This window comes from Lacerta agilis, chromosome 6 (assembly GCF_009819535.1).
Source record: "Lacerta agilis isolate rLacAgi1 chromosome 6, rLacAgi1.pri, whole genome shotgun sequence".
Lineage (NCBI taxonomy): Eukaryota > Metazoa > Chordata > Lepidosauria > Squamata > Lacertidae > Lacerta > Lacerta agilis.
In genome coordinates, this window is record NC_046317.1 from 49,574,677 (window position 1) to 49,593,687 (window position 19,011).

Below are 19,011 nucleotides of genomic sequence, written 5' to 3' on the forward strand. Positions count from 1 at the left end.
CCTTTTACAGTCTTTTCAGACTACTTAAGCAGAAAGCCTGAGAACACAAAAGAAGGTTAAGGAAAGTGGCTTGGGTGTTCAGTATTTAAGAATCTCTTAGGAAGAGGGGTAACAATTGTTCTCAAATGTTGCTCTAGTGAACAGGAGAAAATGAGTACCGGTAAATTACAAAGCAGATTTACATAGATAAAGATATGCATGTATGCATATAACCTTCTTAACTGCTAAGGAGAGCTCTGTAATGAATTAAAATTCCTAGGGAATGTGGAATCCCTTTCTTCCAGACTTTTCAAGTTTGTCAGAGCTGTATCAAACACAAAGTATTACGTCTCAAAGAAAGGGGTTTGACTTCAACTCCCAACAACATCTAGAGGGCCACCCCCAATTTAATGGATCACCTGTTAAATTCAAAATTCCTCATGGTAGTAGGTAAAGAAATATCCTCTGTATCAGTCTAGATTAGAAGATGCCTGCCCAGAAGCTAAATCTTAGAATGTGTTGAACAGGACAAAAGAAACTGGAACATGTAGTGTGAAAATGAACCATTAGATCAGAGGTGGCCCTCCAGATGTTGTTGGACTCCAACTCCACAGACCTCCACCCACCATGGCCAATGGTCAGGGATGAAGGGAGTTGTAGTCAAACTGTGCCTTGGAGATTTAATATCCTGGTTTGTTCCAAATCCGGTAACCAGGGCTTCTTGATTCAAATTACTTCCCTGTTTGATTCCTACAAGCATCAAGGGGAGGAGAGATGGGGCTGCATATGTAAGCAAAATTGTTGTGCCTATCTTATTCAAACATGGCTATCTTCTTCATCTTAATCAATGGAATCATCTATCAAAAAACATAAATGGACCAGTTATCAGTACGAAGAGGTAGTCAGCAAAACAAGGAGGTACATGGCTGTACTACACCTACAGTGGTTAAAAACCCACTTCATGGGTTGAGCTTCTAAACTTACAATAGGCAAACCATTACTTGGAGAGCTCCTTGTCTGGTTTCATTTTCTCCATTCAAAATGCATCTTTGTTCAGTTCACACCTCTCTCCATGATGCAGTAGCCTCTCGAGACAGAGCAGAGGTCATAAATGTGGTTTGCCAATGCTTTGTGAATTCAAATAGAATGGAAAACCACAGTTCATGCAAACCAGCATTTGCAAACCAGCTTCAAAACATGACTTGATATCTTAATTTGGTAGCCATTTGCAAACCTTGGTTTGAGAGCTGAAGTCAACTTGGACCTTTATCATCTGTTAGGGGTTCAAGGGCTACTTGTTTGTGCATGTGAGTATAAAGGCAGGGAAATCTACCTGTCCAGAACGGATGCTACTGGCTAACGTTTGTTACTTTCAGAACAGGTTGCCTCAATTTGCTTGCTTCTACCTCTTTTGTATTGTGTCTTTTAGATTGCAAGTCTGCAGGCAGGGACTGCCTTCACCTTCCAATCTCCACCCAGCACTTAGATGCCTTATTCATGATAAATAATACCACCATGTTTCGGTGTGAAATCTGAAAGTAGTGACATGATGTTTATGGAAGACAGACAAATGCTGCAGTTCACTTCCATCTGAGCTCCCCACTCCCCAACAGAGGCCATCAGTGCAAAGAGCACAATCAGCATTGAAAAACCTGAGCCAAGAGTCCCGGCAAATGAGGAGCTTTGGAAAATTCTCTCAAGCATATTGCTCAACACGAACATCTGTTCTGTAAGAACCTTCGACAGGTCCCACATAAAGAACCTGGATATCCAACATATGGCTCCGACAGGAACTGAAAGGCAGCCAACAGCTTTGCAGCAGTCACTCGAGGCTGGCATGAAGAAGTGTCTAATGGGGCTATGATTGACACCACATCCCAGGGCACGCTGCAGCCAGGTTAGGAGAAAATTAGTATCCGCATCTCTGGCTCACAATGTATGTGGCTGCCGGGGAGAGGAAAGCTCTTTGGACTAGGATTCAACCAACAAGCCCAAAGACCATACTGGGAACTAGCAAGTGGAGTTAACTGACACCAGAACCAGAGCCCAGCTCATGGTTCTGCCTGCCAGTGCTTTCTAACACCCACAGGGCATTGGCAAAGAAAGGTTGTACTGTACTTCTTCCTGCCTTACTGGGAACGCATCCACTGCTCATTTAGACCATGACATCGCCACAAATACGTATGTTGTTTTTAAAATGATCTTTCCATTTTGAAGGCATCGACTCAGATGGCTTTGTTTACTTTCAGTTCAGCACAAAAGTGCTGAACAAAAGTGATGGCTCAGGATGTTGCCAGATGGGCAGGAACCGAGACAGCTATACAGGCAGGCAAGCTGTCATTCCAGTATTAATACCTGTCCTGTACACCAGCAGCAGATAAGTTAGGCCAACTAAGGCACCAGAAAGAGGGAAAGGACAGTAGAATTTTACTTTTCAAATGTAATTTAAGAGTGCTCAGTTTCTAATTATAGACACAATTAGGTAGTTAGAGCAAACTGGAAGTATCAATGAGGGCAGAAATGCATTACAGGAGAGCCTGTGTGGTGTAGTGGTTAAGAGCGGTAGACTCGTTATCTGGGGAACCGGGTTCGTGTCTCCGCTCCTCCACATGCAGCTGCTGGGTGACCTTGGGCTAGTCACACTTCTCTGAAGTCTCTCAGCCCCACTCACCTCACAGAGTGTTTGTTGTGGGGGAGGAAGGGAAAGGAGAATGTTAGCCGCTTTGAGACTCCTTCGGGTAGTGAAAAGCGGGATATCAAATCCAAACTCTTCTTCTTCTTCTTCTTCTTCTTACAGGAAGTAATTCCTATACACTACAATGTCCCTCAGCTTCCCCCCACCCCACCCAAAAACAAAAGATTGAATCAATGCAACTTTCTCTTCTTTATAGTACTTTGACTGGGGAATTTTTTTAAAAAAAAAACTTCTCTTTTACATTCTTGCATCTTGCGCAGTCACAAATGTTCCTTTTTTATAGAGACATTGGAGAATTTATGGGATCTGGAGTCAGGGGAACATGGACCACACACAAAAAGCCGTTAATTTTTAACTGCACTGGCATTTAATTATTGTAATTTAAAAGGGCATTAAGAGAGTCCTGATTCTTTGAATTGTTGCTTTGGGGGAAGAAAACCTGGACATTTTGTACTTTTCTCCAAGGATTAGACAGCTGAATTAAGTGAGTGTTACATTTAGGCACATTTTAAGACATACAAAGAACCCTGCTGGATCAGGCCCAAGAGTCATTTATAGTTCAGCATCCTGTCCGCACAACGGTCAACAAGATGCCTATGGGAAGCCCACAAGCAGGAGCCGAGTGCAATAGCACTCTTCACACTTGTTATTCAGATGCATTCTGCCTCCAACAATAGAGGTAAAACAGTTATGGCTGGTATCCATTGGTGGCCTTATGCTCCACAATTCTGTCTGATCATCTTTCAAAGCCATAAAAGTTGGCAGCCATCACTGCATATTGTGGGAACGTATGTCATAGTTTCCTATATTTTGGTCATGAATCCTCCAAGATTTGGCTTTACTGAATGACCCTGGCGTCCAGTATTAAGAGAGAGGGAGAATAACATCTCCCTATCCATTTTCTCCACACCATGACTAATCTTATGCACCTCTATCATGTTGACTCTTAAGTCACCTTTTCTCTAAATTAAGAAGCCCCAAATGCTGCAACCTTTCGTCAAAAGCGAATTGCTGCAATCTCCTGCTCATTTTTTTTGTCCTTCTGTGCCCCCTTTCCTACACTACATGATCCTTTTTGAGGTGAGGAAATCAGAACTGCACACAGCATTTAAAGTGTGGCCTCAACATAGGTTTGCATAGTGATATTGCCACTTTTGTTGTAAATCCCTTTTTAAACAATCCCTATAGTGAATTACCATTTGCCATTTTAATGCCCATTAACTCAAGTCCTTGATTCCCACCAACACACACATATCCCAGCAGGCCTACCTTGCTTTTGCTGGGCAAGATGCTGTCTGTGCTGGAGATCACTTGTATATGCCTCTTTAAGGCAACCCTAAAATCTCTTCCAAATGACCACTATCCTGCCGGTTTAGGACCTTTGGCAGCCTGCACTAGCTCAACCTGTAGGATGCTAAATATCCTCTGCATCTGCAGCCCTGACAACTCCCATAAGCCATTCTGTCAGACAGCACTAGCTAAAACAAGCAGTGCTCAGCAATCTTCGGCTAAAACCATTGATCTGACGGGAGCATCAGACACTCCATATATAGATCTGTCCCTGGCAAAGGCCCAGAAGTGCTCTGCCATCTCACAAAGACAGCTGGGCTTGTGCAGCAAGCAAATGGTGTTCACCTTTGGAAGAGGCAGCATACAAGAGAAAGAGGAAATGCACAGGGGACAGAGTTTGCTGCAGGTCAGTGGTCAGGCGACTCACTAGGAATCATGGAAAGGCAATTTCAGAAAGGTGAAAGCAGCCATGACCACTTGTCTATATTGTAGGGCAGAACTTCCTAGAATCCTTTCAGTGTGTCGTGTCTAAGGACTACGGCTCCATTGCCTTGTTCCAGACCTTCTCCGGTCCTTTTTGGAAGAGGGCATCCAGATGTGCCCAGTTCTCAATGCAGAGTATCTCACTGATAAAAGCTCCACAGCAACCAATTATCTTTGGGTGCTTTCCAAAATGCCATCTTCTGTCAACTGAACCGTGTTGCCCAGCTGCATGTGCTTCAAACTCCTTGTATGGCTCCTGAATGACTGTTCCCCCCCCCCAAAAAAGCAACCAGTTGGTCAGACACATGTATTGAGAAGCAGACCTTTCTGTGAGACACTTCTCAATCAATCACAATAATCGGCTGAGGACATCAGCTGGGAACACAACACTTACCCCCAGCAGTGGGGGGGGGGGGTTAATGAGTGACAGTGACCTGGCAGACCAAGGTTAATGCATTGCTGAGGAGAGATGCTATGAGAGACGGCAAATCCAATATTAAGAAGCACAGGTGTCAGCACAAATGCATAAGCACGAGTTTATTTGGAGATAAGGGCTTAAGAACTCCTGCCTCCAAACAAAGCAGTCATTTCCCACACAAAATGCTTCCCCGGGGAGATCCTGCTGGCTTGCTGACTCAGCCATCTATGCTACAGGCTGTGCCATTAGGGGATGGATGTGTACAGAAACAGCTCAAACCACAGATAAGAAGCAGCTATTTAAGGAAGCCTGTTACAGGCAAGAGTAGCCAAAAGAAAAAAGAAATGAAAAAGTTGCTACTGTGAGCTCCAGGGAAGCGGCTGGTATTTAGAACTTAGGAGCAATAGTTTGAATTCTTCTGATGCTACGCATGGAACTCCACATGAGAATAAAATGGATCAACAGAATCAATCTGGTTTCAGGCCCGGATCAGGCACAGAAAGGCTTGGGTTACTTAATGATGACCAAACTGGGAGAGAGACAAGGAGAATGTGACTGCTAATTCTTCTGGGCCTCTTGGCAGCTGAATATCCCTCTAGACGGGCTCTCCAGGTTGGGTCCTGGCAGCATAGTGTTCCACTGGTTCCATTTATATATGGAATGCTGATTCCAGAAGGTGGTGCTGAGTGGATACTGCTTGGATTAATGCTATGGGTTCCATACTGTTCTATCTTGTCTCCCATGCTTCTCAACATCTATACCAGGGATGAGGAACCTGAGGCTCTGCAGATGTTGCTGGACTACAACTCCCATCAATCCTCACAATTGGTCGTGTTTGCTGGAGCTGATGGGAGTCAAACAACATCTGGATAGTTAAGAGTTACTCATCCCTGAATTCGGAATGAGTGAAGTCAGCATGAAAATATAAAAAACAGGGAGGAAAGAACATAATGAAAACCTGAAGATGTTTTTAGTATCCACATTTATATCACTAGCGATGCCTATTTGTGCTCAGATGTTTGCACAATATTTGAAAAATAAGTAATTTATTGCTCTCACTGTGAAGCTACAGAAATTGGGTTTCCAGGTTATAAAAGTCTAGTCTGTCATGTGCAACAGAATGTGGTTCATGACACCTATCAAGACTAGCATGTCAAAGAGAAGCCCCGCAAGCAAAAGTGCAGGGAACGGCTTGCATGGTCGAGCCCAAAAGGGGCAAGAGTACCAGTCTAGCATGGCTTTGTTGTCCCAGTATTTCTTAGCCAGCTCCTTGCTACAGATGCAAAACCCAATCCAGAGTTCCTACCCTCAAGCCTTTAAAGCAGAAATTCTCAAACTGAGGAGCCCAAGCCACAGGTGGGTAGGTAGGTTCCAATGTGCTGTAGGTGAGTCACACAACATGGAGGTTCTCCTTCATTTCCAGAGGTTTTCCCCCTCCCAAAAATAATTACTACTATGCAACCTCTTTAACTTATTTCTAAATTGTATTTAGAAAGCTTCACGCATCACATAAGCAAAGAGTTCTTTAAATGGTGTACATAATATAATTTTAGATAAAACCCAGCTAAAACTCGCAAAACTTAAAAAGTAAATAGATATAAACTAATTATCACTGATACAGAGAGGTAAAACCAGTAAATCTTTCAAAACAAATATAGGTAATTTGATAATATATCTGGGTAGGCCTGCTGAAATAAAGACGTTTTCAGTAGGCATCAAAGACAATATAGCAAGGATGCCTGCCTAATGTCAACAGGCAGGGAGTCCCAAAGCACAGCTGCTGCCATGCTAAAAATTAAGAGTCCTCATAAATGCAGAACGAACATTCTGTGACACTTGTAAAGGTGCAAGTGTCACAGATCAAAGCCGTCGAATGGGCATGTATGGGGCAAGTCATGTTACAAGACAGGCTCATTCACTCCTTTCCTTCACGTCATGCTTAAATTTTAGGATACAATTCTTAACGCAATAAGGGTCCCCACAAAATAATTCCATCACCAACAAAACCCAAATATATATTCATGCACACACTTTTATGTATTAGGATCCTGTTGGTGGTTGAAAAGTATAAATTCTATTCAAATACCTACATCTCTAGATTTAACATTAAAAATGATTTTAGCATTGAAAATGGATGTTAACTACAGACATTATGTTGTTCTTTTGTTGCTTCTGCAACAGAATGTGAAGGCAAGGTTCAAAAGGCGGTGTTAGTAGTACACAAGTGGGTCCTGAAGATTAAGTGTATAGGAAGGCCCCCCTTCAAACCATTTAAAAAACATTGCTTTAATTGGGGGGTTTTTTTGGGGGGGAGCAGACAACACATTCTGCTCCTAAGCCAGATCATGGTAACTGGCTTACCATATGAGGTGGTTGTACAAGACAAAATGGGTTAACATCTACAGGTGTCACAATATAAAAATGCCTGGGATGAAAGTATGAGAGGTGTATACCGTTAAGTATGAAAAATAATCTTGGCCATTATGTCATTTTGTCAGCTTTCTAAAAATTACAGGAGAATGAGAACGGCTTGCCTTGGTCCACAGAAATGCAGGCGTTTCAATGCATAATGCATCCTGATTGAAAGATGCTGACATCCTTGGCAAAGTATTTAAATGTTTTTGACACAGCTTAGCTATTACTCTTAGTGGCATTTTGGACACTAATGGCTTGTTTTGCCCTTCTAGAAATCCCAGTTAGAAATGCATTCAAAACCATAGCTGTTTTCACTGTTAAGCACAGTATGCAACTGACGAAAGCCAATCCAGGGCAGAAGTGAGAACAGATTAATATGCACTACTAGCTTCTACAGCAGCCAACAGCAAAGCAGTTCTGGCATAACAGAGCTTACCCAATGATGACAATTTGAGTATTCATCAGCAAGCACTAAGAGCACATTGCAGCCATCCAGCATCGCTTACCAACATATTCAGAGAGGAACACGACAAAAAATGGAGTGACCAGGTCGTTAATCCCCTGCACGTAGCCGCTGGCTGGGTGTCGGATGGCCCAGATAAACAGGATTCGTTCAAAGATCTAGAGAGGAAGAAGGAAAGCCAGGTGCTCAAGTTAGCCATGCCCAGGGGAAAGACAGAAGTGGAAAGGCTGACAAGCACAAGGGGGGGGGGAGAGTGTGTGATAAAGAGTTAGAAATGCACACAGCCTAAGGTGCAGAGAGACCCAGCATGAAGTATAGACTACAACCAGAGTGGCTACACTTTTGGGGGCCTAAGAACCACATGTACTCTTGGGTGAACTCTCCAAAAACCACATACCAGTGTTGGGTATGACCATCTTAAACTCCCACATGCGTGCACGGACACCCCCCAGGGTTGTTGCTTCTTTTTTTGCCACTTCCACTCAAACTGCTGGGATCTTTGCAGGGGGGCAGAAAGATTGCTTGGGTAGCCAGGTAGCACCTTCATGTCGGGGGCTTGCCAGCCAGGATATACATGAATCAGCATAAGATGCTGCATGTAGCCAGTGGGAAGTCAGAATTGCCATCCATTACATGAGAGCTCTCTGCCCTGAAAACAACTGCAGAAAGATGTTTGCGTTTATTGCTCTGCCATCAAAACAGAGGGGAACGAGATGCAGTCTCAGGATTATCTAACTTTGCTTTCACCATGTTCACATAGTGGCAGATGGTAGGCCAGAAGTTGTTTTACTTCCCTTTCTCCCCAAAATAACTGTAGCCACGGGGAGGAAAGGAAGCCCTGTGCCCCTCCCAAAGATTTAAACTTTCAGTTCTGTATAAAGAAAGCACTGTAAGTTCCCATCTCTTAAAACAAAAAAGAAAGAGAAACATACAGGCAGCAGTTCATCCAAGCACAGAGTAAAAAGGGAGGTAGGCTCTTCTATTTATTGATATTCATAAGCTACCCTTTATCCCATAGGATCCCAGGGTGACAAGCATATGTAGAATAAAAATTGCCCTGACACAATGCCACACAGTTTTGTTTTGTTTTTGCCAGCTTTCATTTATTTGATTCTCTTCAAGATCTCCTTCGTATCTGTGGTCTTGCTTAAAGGGAACAAGTGAGATGTTACCCAAATTACAGGCTATTTGAGACCTCATGCTCCAGCTGGAAGCACTTGCAACAGGTTCATCCCCGTTTGCATAAGGAAAAATGCCATGGATAAACAGGATTTCAAAGTGCAGTTTTATTCGTAGCCCAGCAACTGGAGCAGCTTTTAGCTGCCAGACCTTACAGCTTTTGGATGGATTAGTTTGCTAAATATGCTTTGCCAAAACTAGTTAAAGGGTGCTTCTAGTAGGTGGAACTGGGAGGAATTCAACATAGCACCACGGCAAGCGTTCCATCAGTGCTACAGCTTGCCAGATGGAATGGTCCCCTCCTCTTTCCCCCTGCATGTTGCTCTGGGGTTCTCTGACACCCACAGAGCCAATCTCAGGGGCTGCTAGGGACACAGGAGGAGGGGGGAGCCCTGTTGCACTAGTGGGAGCCCTCGTTCTGGTTTCCACTTACAAGATTCAAAAGCTGAATCCACCCACTATCTAGGCTTCCTCCCTCTGACTTTGCTAAACATAACATGCCACATTTTTCTATAATTCAAACCACCCTGTTGCAGAAAATATCTTGAGAGATGGTTAAACTAGAGAAATGACTTCATGCCACTGTGATCTGCCACTGAGTCAGTCACTGGTACCTCCAGTTTAAAAAAAAAGGATCAGGTAAGCAGGTAGTGGGAAATACCTCTGCCTGAAACCCTGGAGAGCTGCTGTCAGAGAAATAATGTCCAGTAAATAAAAAGTCTGCCCTGGTAATAGCCCAGTGTTCCCAGTACAACACACTACACCCTCCTCTAGCATGCAAGTCAGCCTTACCAAATCACTGCCAAAATATTTAGGGCCGTACTGTATTCATGTAACTCACTGTGTTAGCAGAAACCATCACAATGGGACTTCAGGAGAACCCCCAAGACAGTGCAGAGGGAGAGGAGAGGGGAGATTGTTTTGTTGGGTAAGCAGTAATTTGTTGTACTGGTGGCGTTATCTCATTGGCACTATGATGGATACAACCCTTAGTCTTCTGCTACCACATGTGTCAAGAAACACAAGTCCAAGTTCTTCAAAGAAAACAGGTCATTCAAGTGAGAACGAATCACAGCAAAGTTACAAAAAGCTTGCAAAAGTTATTACACCTAAACCTGAAGATGTTCTTTTTGTATGCTTTATTCTGAGCTGCTGTAATGGCAGGAATCAGGCATGGCTAAGGAGCAGTAAGTGTTATGGATAATGGAACGTAAGGAGCTACAATGGGGAACTAGCAGCCATACAAGGTGTGCATTCGGAACACTGGAAGTGGTGGGGATTTTCTTTTCTTCTTGTTTTTAGTTGCCTTGGCCTGCATGTTTTTGAAACATTATATCCACAACAATGGACAAGGAACATGCTGTTCTTCACTTAAGAAAGCTGAAATCCATAAGAACCTAAGCTATGATTGAAGTTCCATACAATTCCTACATGTGCACTTCCAAAAGTTGAGGAGCCCTGCCTTCAGAACACTGGTGGGCTGCTGGCTGGAGCACCTCATTACATTTGCATCCACTATGATTGAAATTTGCCGGCAAGCAAAATGTCAGATTTGAAGACTTGTCCTCTAACAAAACACAAGAGAACAGATCCGGAGGGCATTTGCCACTAGTTGCAAAAAATTTTTGCAAAACTATTATAAGGATGGGTGCCACCCTCATTACCTTGGGCATACATTTCTTGGGGGGGGGATCCTTTAAGGAGCCTGCATATATTCATTTTACAGTTTAGCAGATTGGTCTGCAATGGTGTTCAGCACAATTACAATAGACAGCTCTCGTTAATCATACTCTGAGCATGACAGTTTGCTTTACAGCACTACCACCTACGTTAACAATGAAGTATTCTAGGTTTCAGGCTGAACAATGCTTTAACCCACAATCTATGAGCCATTGTCCGCTAGAAGGAGAAAGGAGGCACACCCCAGCAAACAAGCCATATTACAGTAGCAATGACAATGTAACTCAGAACAGTCATGAACCTATTAATTTCAAGACAACAGCACAGGACTTTGTTGTGTCCCCCCCCCCCCCCATGGGACACACTGTGGGCTTCTGTGCTCCAAAAACCAGAAAATGTGAATCAAGCTTGCATGATAGCAGGGCCTGTGGCTTTAGACATCAATTTTCATAAACTCCAACATCAGTCAATTACCGGTTCTTTGCAAACCCTGCCTCTCCGCTATGCAGAAGGGACTTGGATTAAGCCCACTCAGACTTGACTGAACTGGCATGCTCTGCAAGCATCAGTAAATATTCAACAGGATTAGGTCAGTCAAAGGATTTTGAGCTATACTGCAAAAGTCAGTTTTCATTATTAATTCCTGAAATTCTGTCTGGTTCAGACAGAAGCTGTAGCTCATTCCTGGCTCTGCCACTAACAAACTGTTTAGCCTTTGGCAAGTCACATTGTTGCTGCGAAACTTCATGCACAACTCTGCAACACACACACCGATAGTGTGCCTTTGGGACTGAGATGATCTCTTGCCATAAGCGCACTTGGCGCAACAGGCTGGCAGTCTCTGTTCCTAAGGAGATATCAACTCAAATTGTGGAGTCTTATGAAATTGAGCCCAGAATTACACATTATGGGTACTGCATACCTGCAGATGGAAACAGCAGTCCCACATTTTTCCCGCCTCTGTTCCCTGCATCATCTAGTACAGGCATCCCCAAACTTCGGCCCTCCAGATGTTTTCGACTACAATTCCCATCATCCCTGACCACTGGTCCTGTTAGCTAGGGATCATGGGAGTTGTAGGCCAAAACACCTGGAGGGCCGCAGTTTGGGGATGCCTGATCTAGTAACACAAGATACTGTATATGACATGCTGTCACCATGTTGTTTCTACATCCCTGCAACCAGCATCCAATGACGTGTAGGGGGATAAGAAAAAATAATGGGGGAAAGTCTTGTCACATATTTTAAATTACCATATATTACCAAAGAGAGGGAAAATAAAATTCAGGGCTGAATCTCAGGAACAGCCACGCATCACCTCTAAAGTCTAGTTCTGTCGTTTCCAGACAGGGTGGATCTTGCAGGAAAGGGCAGTTCCTGCCACCCCTAGGGAATTGTGAGTAAAACATGCAAACTGAGCTTGCTCCTGCAAAATAAACTTGCATTTGATCTGAGATTCCAGCTTGAGCACAGAATTTGCACAAGATACCAAATTAAGAAATGGGTGGCAACTCTGCTTTTGGAATGAAATGTCCAAAATTTCACTGCTGAGGTTGAAATCAGCTATGACTTTCTAGTTTAGAAAAGCCCATGCATACAGCAGAAAGCAGCTGACTCTGGGGGGAAATGCCAGATTTGGGGGGGGGCAGGAGAAACTTCCTCAGGAAGCCACTCCTAACCATCAACACAAGCTGGCAACTCACACTGCAGGAAAGCTAAAAAGAAAAGGCCCCTTTTACCTCCTGTACTAGTGGTTGCTGGAACAGAGGGATGAGGGGGTTTGTCCGTGGAATGTCTATATGGATCTGAAAGACAATTGTAAAATATATATGTATCAGAGAACATTAATGGTTGCCAAGCTGATCAGCACAACTGCAACACTAGAGGCAATATTTCTATGGCTCAAGCCAAAGCAGGACTATAACTTAAGATGGAAGAGGCGATATTGACTCATTCAGAAATCCCAAAGAACTGTTTTGCTCTTCCTTCTTTAATAATAAAAAAAGAACATGCTAGCCTGTCAGCCACAATCCTTTCAACAGAGGTTGCATTTAGAACACAAAGCAGAGTGTATGGAATGCCTGAGAGCAGAACATCTTTTAAAGGCAACTTCAAATACCTGGGTATATTTTATTTTTTTTCTCTAAGATCTCTTGGCAGGTCAAGAGTTAACATCTGCTCACTTCTGACCACTAACACCCACAAACACTGTTTTGTGTACGATGGGTCAGCCACAGTAAGAGACGGGGTTACAGGTAAAAAGCACACTGTTGCCACTGTTAGTGGAATGACTATGCCCTGTGCCATGGAATCCTAATGTACCCCAGATGCTACGCGACAGAAAGGGCAGGCAGCAGGAAGTAGGGGGCTGGGTACCTGCCGGTATGTATCTTGATGGTGCTCCTCATTTCTGGAGTCGTAATACTGCTCAATGAAACCAAAATACTCTTCTCGTTTGCGTTGCAAAGTCAGCTTTCTTCGCTCCATGCTGGCAGGGAGGTAACCCTGTAGGAGAAAGAAAAGCCTGTCAAGGCAAGTCTCCTTTTCCTCTGCTGTGTTCAAAGTCCTCAACTGCCCTACACACATGCATGCTTGAAAGTAGTTTGCAGGAGAACTGTTCCAACCAGGAGTGCAGGATTCAGTAAAAGAAAAGTTGGAGCCCTGTAAGAATCTCATAGAAGGTTAAACAAAAGGCAAGTCCTTCCATCCAAGTGTGGTGGAAGAAGTGGCACCTGCCAAAATCTCCCCATCACTCTTAGGGGCAGTCAAGGCTACCTTGCATGGAATCCAACAACCTTAGTTTTAACACTTGCTGCTACAAAAAAAAAAAAAATGTTTCTGAAGCCAATCATCACATCTCACTTTTTGCAGAAGTGGCTTTCTGGAATCCAGCAGCATGTTTGTTTTTTCCAGGTACAGGCGAAACTCGAAAAATCTGAATATCGTGGAAAGGTTCGTTTCTTTCAGTAATTCAACTTAAAAGGCGAAACTAATATATGAGATAGACTCATGACATGCAAAGCGAGATATGTCAAGCCTTTATTTGTTACAATTGTGATGATTATGGCGTACAGCTGATGAGAACCCCAAATTAACAATTTCAACTTTGGGGTTTTCATCAGTTGTACACCATAATCATCACAATTATAACAAATAAAGGCTTGACATATCTCGCTTTGCATGTCATGAATCTATCTCATATATTAAACTCCAGTAGCTAATGAAAACAATTGCTTACATAAATGGACTTTTCCACGGTATTCTAATTTTTTGAGTTTCACCTGTATAACCAGCCCAATGTACAGGCAACTCTTATTTCTAAGTCTCCATTGCTTTTATGCCTAGTTTTTAAAAGGTACTATTCTCTCACGTTTATGGGAGGGAGACGTTCCTCTCCAGTTAAAGGATCTCAGGAGTCTAGGCTGAAAAAGACCTGAAGAACTCAACCAGGGCCTAGTATAACTGACATGTTTCCCTAGAGTCCAGCTCTGTTGTTTGTATGTATTCTATAGATTGCAAATGTACACAAGTTGCCCCAGCTTAGGGAAGCAGCACTCACTGATAGAAGTCGCCACGTCACAGGCCGGACCTCTCTGGGGACCCCAGGCCAGCTGCATTTCCTCAATTCATCTGTAAATGGAGAGCAGTTAAGTTTATTCACACGCAGTATCTTGGCTGGCATTTCTACACTAGGGAGGAAAAGCAACTCTTGTCAGCTTGGCAGGTTCCAGACCCATGAGAAAGACTTTTTTGCTAGATATGTAGGTTTCTATGGTGATGGTGTCTATGATTCCTTTTTTCTTTCTTTTTTGTAATTATAGGTTTTTAATTGTATTTTTATCAAACATTTATGTAACTTGCACTGCAATTCCATATGTGTCTACCCAGAAGTAAGTCTCATTGATTACAATACAGCTTTCTCCCAGATAAAGGGGTGTAGAATTGTGGTCTAAATACATGGCATAAGCAGCCTGGAGCACCGGAAAAGGTTTTTTTAAAAAAATAAATATATTCCATTGATTCAGTCGCACTCCCCTCTTTAAACCAGGGGCAGCCAATATGGTGCCCTGCAGATGCCATGATACCTAACTCCGATTATGGGAGTTGTATTCCGCAATGCCTGGGATGACTTCCCAATTTAGGCAGTGCTTATTAGCCGCTCAACAAAACATGACATGAGTATCACATTTATCCTAGTTATTGAATACAGTTTCAACACAAAACTACTTCTAAACAAGAGAAAGATACCAAATGGGGAACACACTTCTCCCCTCTGGTGGTATCCCTAAAACTAACAGGACCCTCGGAGTTTGTTGCCTGGACTCACCTAGATCGGTGTTGTGACTAGACAGAAGCTGCCTGAATTTCTCCAAGCGAGTTTTCTCACGCACCGTCATGGGAGGAGCTCCTGAAGCGTTTTGGTCAGAGATGCGAGCAACAAGCGGAATGATGGGTCGGAGTGGGAGGGATTGCTGTTTGTGGAGGGGGTTGCGCACACAGGCATCCTCTAAAAGAGTTTAAAGAGGTCCATCAGGCCATGAGCATACTGGGCAGCGGCAAGCACTGTCTGGAGCTTCCAGAATCCACTACCATTCCCAATAAGGTCTGCACACCTTCACAAACATGCACAACAAAGAAAGGCTCCACACCTGTGAAGTTTCTCCCCCATCACCGAATGGAGACAGAAGCTTCACCAACTGAACTTTTTCCTGCCACGCTATTATTAAAAAGATACAAATGCAACCTCCACGAGCAGGAAATATAAACTCATGCACTCCTGCTGGGCAACTACTCTGCTTCAACTGCACGTTCTGTGGAACAGAGGGAATCCCTGGGTAGGAATTTCCTACCATTAATGGAATATTTGGACTTTCAGTTCCATTGGAACAATGCTTTAGCAGCACAGGACAGTAGTGACCCAGGAGTTCTGCTCACTTTTTCTGGGCTAATAAACAGTGGTGAAAAGAAAATGCCACATTATCCGAAATAGGCATCACTCAGTGGTGTGCATGGATGGCTCTGAGACCTTTTTTGTTGCATAATTACTGAGGCAAAGATTCATCTGACCTGTCCTCCAACAATAAACACAGCTAGGCTCTCACTGCTCTCCTTCCATCAACTCCTCAAGGTCAATCCTTTTGCTCCAGTTTTCATGCTCTCCTTCCTTCCTTCCTCTTTTAACATGCTGGACAGACAACTCAACACATATGGGAGGAAGCAGAAAAACACAAAGGCAGTTTACTATCCCAAATTCCTTTGACACCTCTATGCCAAGTGGCCAGTCAGTTTCCAGCAGATAACTGGAGTTGAGACATGGACTCTGGAGCCATCTGGTGGTGGTTCTGTGATAGGAAGGCCCATTCTGAGAGCTAAAAAGTAGAGCATGCTTTGCTTACTCCGCTAGCACCATCACAAAAAGGTCTGGTCCTTATTATCTAAACTATTTTGAGTATGTCTTGCATGCCTGTTCCAAAGTCCTCAGTGCAAAGCTCTAGGTCCCACCCACCCCCATCCAGTAAACCCTATTCAGATCGGTTCGTTGTTAACTAAGAAGGCTTACTCATAGAAAGCTTGCCCCCAATCACTTGCAAAAAGAGTAACACAAGGACTGTGCCCAATAGTGGGCCTGATTTGACAGGACACTAGGCTTTTATCCCATGGGAGTATACCAGATCTGTGCATACTCTGCCAAGTTATATGTGTTGTAAAACTATACCAAGGTAACCTATATAGTCTCTGCCAACGAAAGCAAATTTCTACTAGCTGAATAAGAAGGATTCACCTACCCCAGCAACCAACCAACAACAGTGTCCACTAATGAGAGTTATGAAAATCAAGAGAAGTCACATATTATCAGCATTAATTTATTCTGCTCCTGCTAAAATGAGGCAAACAGGGAGCTCCATAAGGCACTAACTCAACCCCTCACCAGCTTTCAAGGTGTCAACAGGAATTGACCACACATATTCAAAACTATTTTTTCAGCCACAAGAGAGAGATTATCCACATTTCTTGGCTAGAATTCAAGATCCTCAAAATGCTCAGTTCTGCACTTGACTCCCAAAATGACCCTTGTGCAGACCTGTAGAACCCACACAGCTTTGACAAGATCACATAGGGTAAAAAGGCCAGGGAGCCCTTACCAGGCGCTCTGGACAGCTGGGCTTCACTATTGGACTTGATGACCTTACAATTGGTTGGTGCGTCACTCAGAGCCACCTGGGGCCACTCGGGTTTCACACGCAGCCTGCTGTGGTTCTCCAGCACCTGGGCTGCTGTGGCCTTGGCCACCTTAGAGTTCAAAGTCTGGAAAGATGGGAAGTCCTCATCTTCATCGTCCCCAATGTCCCAGGCATCACTGGTGTCACGGGCAAACTCGTGAAAACTGCTGGCCTTCTTATTCTTCATGGGTAGCGCGCTGATCTTCGACCGTTCCTTGATGAAGCTACAAAATAAAGGAAACCGGCATTATTGCAATGTGGTCAAACTCTGCATCTCACCTTCCCCTGCCTATAGCCTAATTTGCCCTATTTGATTCCATTTCCTCTGCGGGTCAAAGCCCACTGCCACTTCTCCATCCCATGGTACAGTTCCTTTCTCGTCTGGTCAGGGTAAAGAGAAGGAATGCAAAGTCTTCCTATAAGCTCTCCATCAAGTACAAAGTTCAACGTCTGAACCAGTGAGCTTTGCAGTCTTGGCACATGGGACAGTGAGGAGAAATGCTTCTGCCAAATGCCTTGATGAAGAAAGGTTGCCAGTCTGAAGTACTGCTTGGCCAGTCTGAAGTACTTGCATTCAACTTCAGTGAGCACGTATGGAATCCTGGAGAACAGCAAAAGTGCAGGCATACAATTTGAAAGTAGCCACAATAACATACTGCTTTGCTATCAGGTTAACATATATATAGAAGAGAGGCATAATCAGGCACAACTATTCTTTCATAAGCTGCATTTGCTTTGTTCTCAATTAAATGAGTCTAAGTCCTTGGGCTATAAAGAGAAAGTTCATGTCAGAACAAGAAACTCAGAAAGCACATGAACTCCAGCAAGGTTAAAGAGACCAAGAGGGAAGCTGAGAACAAAGCAAATGGAAATGTCTCAAAACTACTTCAGAAAGCCTGGTCAAGAACAGCATGTTCATGAGGTAAGCCAGACAAAGGCAATACGGAAAAACTAATGCTATTCCTTGAATATGTCTTTGTTGAAGGGGACCACTTACATCCAAGTTACACCTTTTCTTAAAATTTTTATTTGCAAATGTATCAAAAATAATAAAATATCATCAGTAGAAACTGACATTAAGAATGTTTCATTAACACTAATTTAAATTTATATATTTATATAGTCCAAATAGGCACTGAAAAGAGATTAATGAGCATAAGTCATACATTCAAACACATAAAGAGCAGTGAGATCTTCAGACCCATGAGATGTGCTTTGAAAGTGGTAAAACTTTCATAAAGTAATGTTTCTGAGGAAGGGGATTTTAGTCACACTGGGAAGTAGTAAAACAGGACAAAATCTATTTGCGTAAGAGGCTTGAATGAACTCAGATGCAACAATACTAAGCCTACCCTAGTTAATCACTAAAATCAACAGCAGTCAAATTAAAAACAAGACCTCAATGGAGAGAGTGTTACAGAATTCAGGGGCCACCACAGAATAAACTCTGCACAACAATCTAATGTCTGAAAGAGATGGCACCTGGAACAGGGCTTCATTGGCAGATTGCAGAAACCCCTTCTCCACCTCCCAAGGTGGGAAGGGGATACGCTCTTTAAAACAATAGAAATTTAAGATCAGACTCAATTAATCTAGCATATTCTCATCAAAGGTTTAGTCAAGATACCCAGAGAAGTGGTCTCCACTCCCAAGATACCCCCCCCCAAATCTTAACTGGCACTAACTAAGAAGAATCTATGATAGATAAATGGCTCCAAAGTTGTTCTGTAATTTTATATTCATCTCGCAATGGCCCCATTCAGAAACAAACAGACTGGGCTAGAGTGGCATTTATTTGAATGAATATAGGATTGTGATAGTCAACAGTTGAAAACCACTATCAAAATGCATCAGTATTAGCAAACATTGTGATTTAGGAAACAATGTATTTATAAGCTCCACGGTAGCATGATGAGAGCGAGATGTTCAGCACAGGGGAAGGCACATGTTAGATTTATAATCTTAAACAGCCACAATTGCTTATATATAAAAACAAGCAACACATAAACTAGGGTGGCTCTGCATAGCTTGGATAGCAGTATTAAAGTCTTTGCCCTCTTTTTCCTCCTTGGAGAATCCCCTCTAGAGACTGACAAGGAGGTTAGAATCCATGACTCATGAATCCCTTGGGATATAGCAGCAACAATTGTGATGGGAATGCCTTCCCATAGTGACTTAATAATGGGGC

At 43.2% G+C, this 19,011-nt stretch overlaps 1 protein-coding gene across 3 annotated transcripts in view; it reads right to left on the reverse strand.

Annotated features, from left to right (window-relative positions):
- Positions 1-19,011, reverse strand: part of TBC1D22B (TBC1 domain family member 22B) — a 38,535-nt gene that overhangs the window by 15,169 nt on the left and 4,355 nt on the right. For 2 of the 3 annotated variants that reach the window (XM_033152555.1, XM_033152556.1), the window contains exons 3-8: positions 16,746-17,047; positions 14,930-15,109; positions 14,162-14,232; positions 12,979-13,107; positions 12,342-12,407; positions 7,787-7,901 (exon numbers count right to left, since the gene is read on the reverse strand). In XM_033152555.1, the coding sequence (XP_033008446.1) occupies positions 7,787-7,901; positions 12,342-12,407; positions 12,979-13,107; positions 14,162-14,232; positions 14,930-15,109; positions 16,746-17,047 (863 nt within the window). The remainder of the gene's footprint in view (positions 1-7,786; positions 7,902-12,341; positions 12,408-12,978; positions 13,108-14,161; positions 14,233-14,929; positions 15,110-16,745; positions 17,048-19,011) is intronic. The other variant, XM_033152557.1, reaches the window with a different exon arrangement.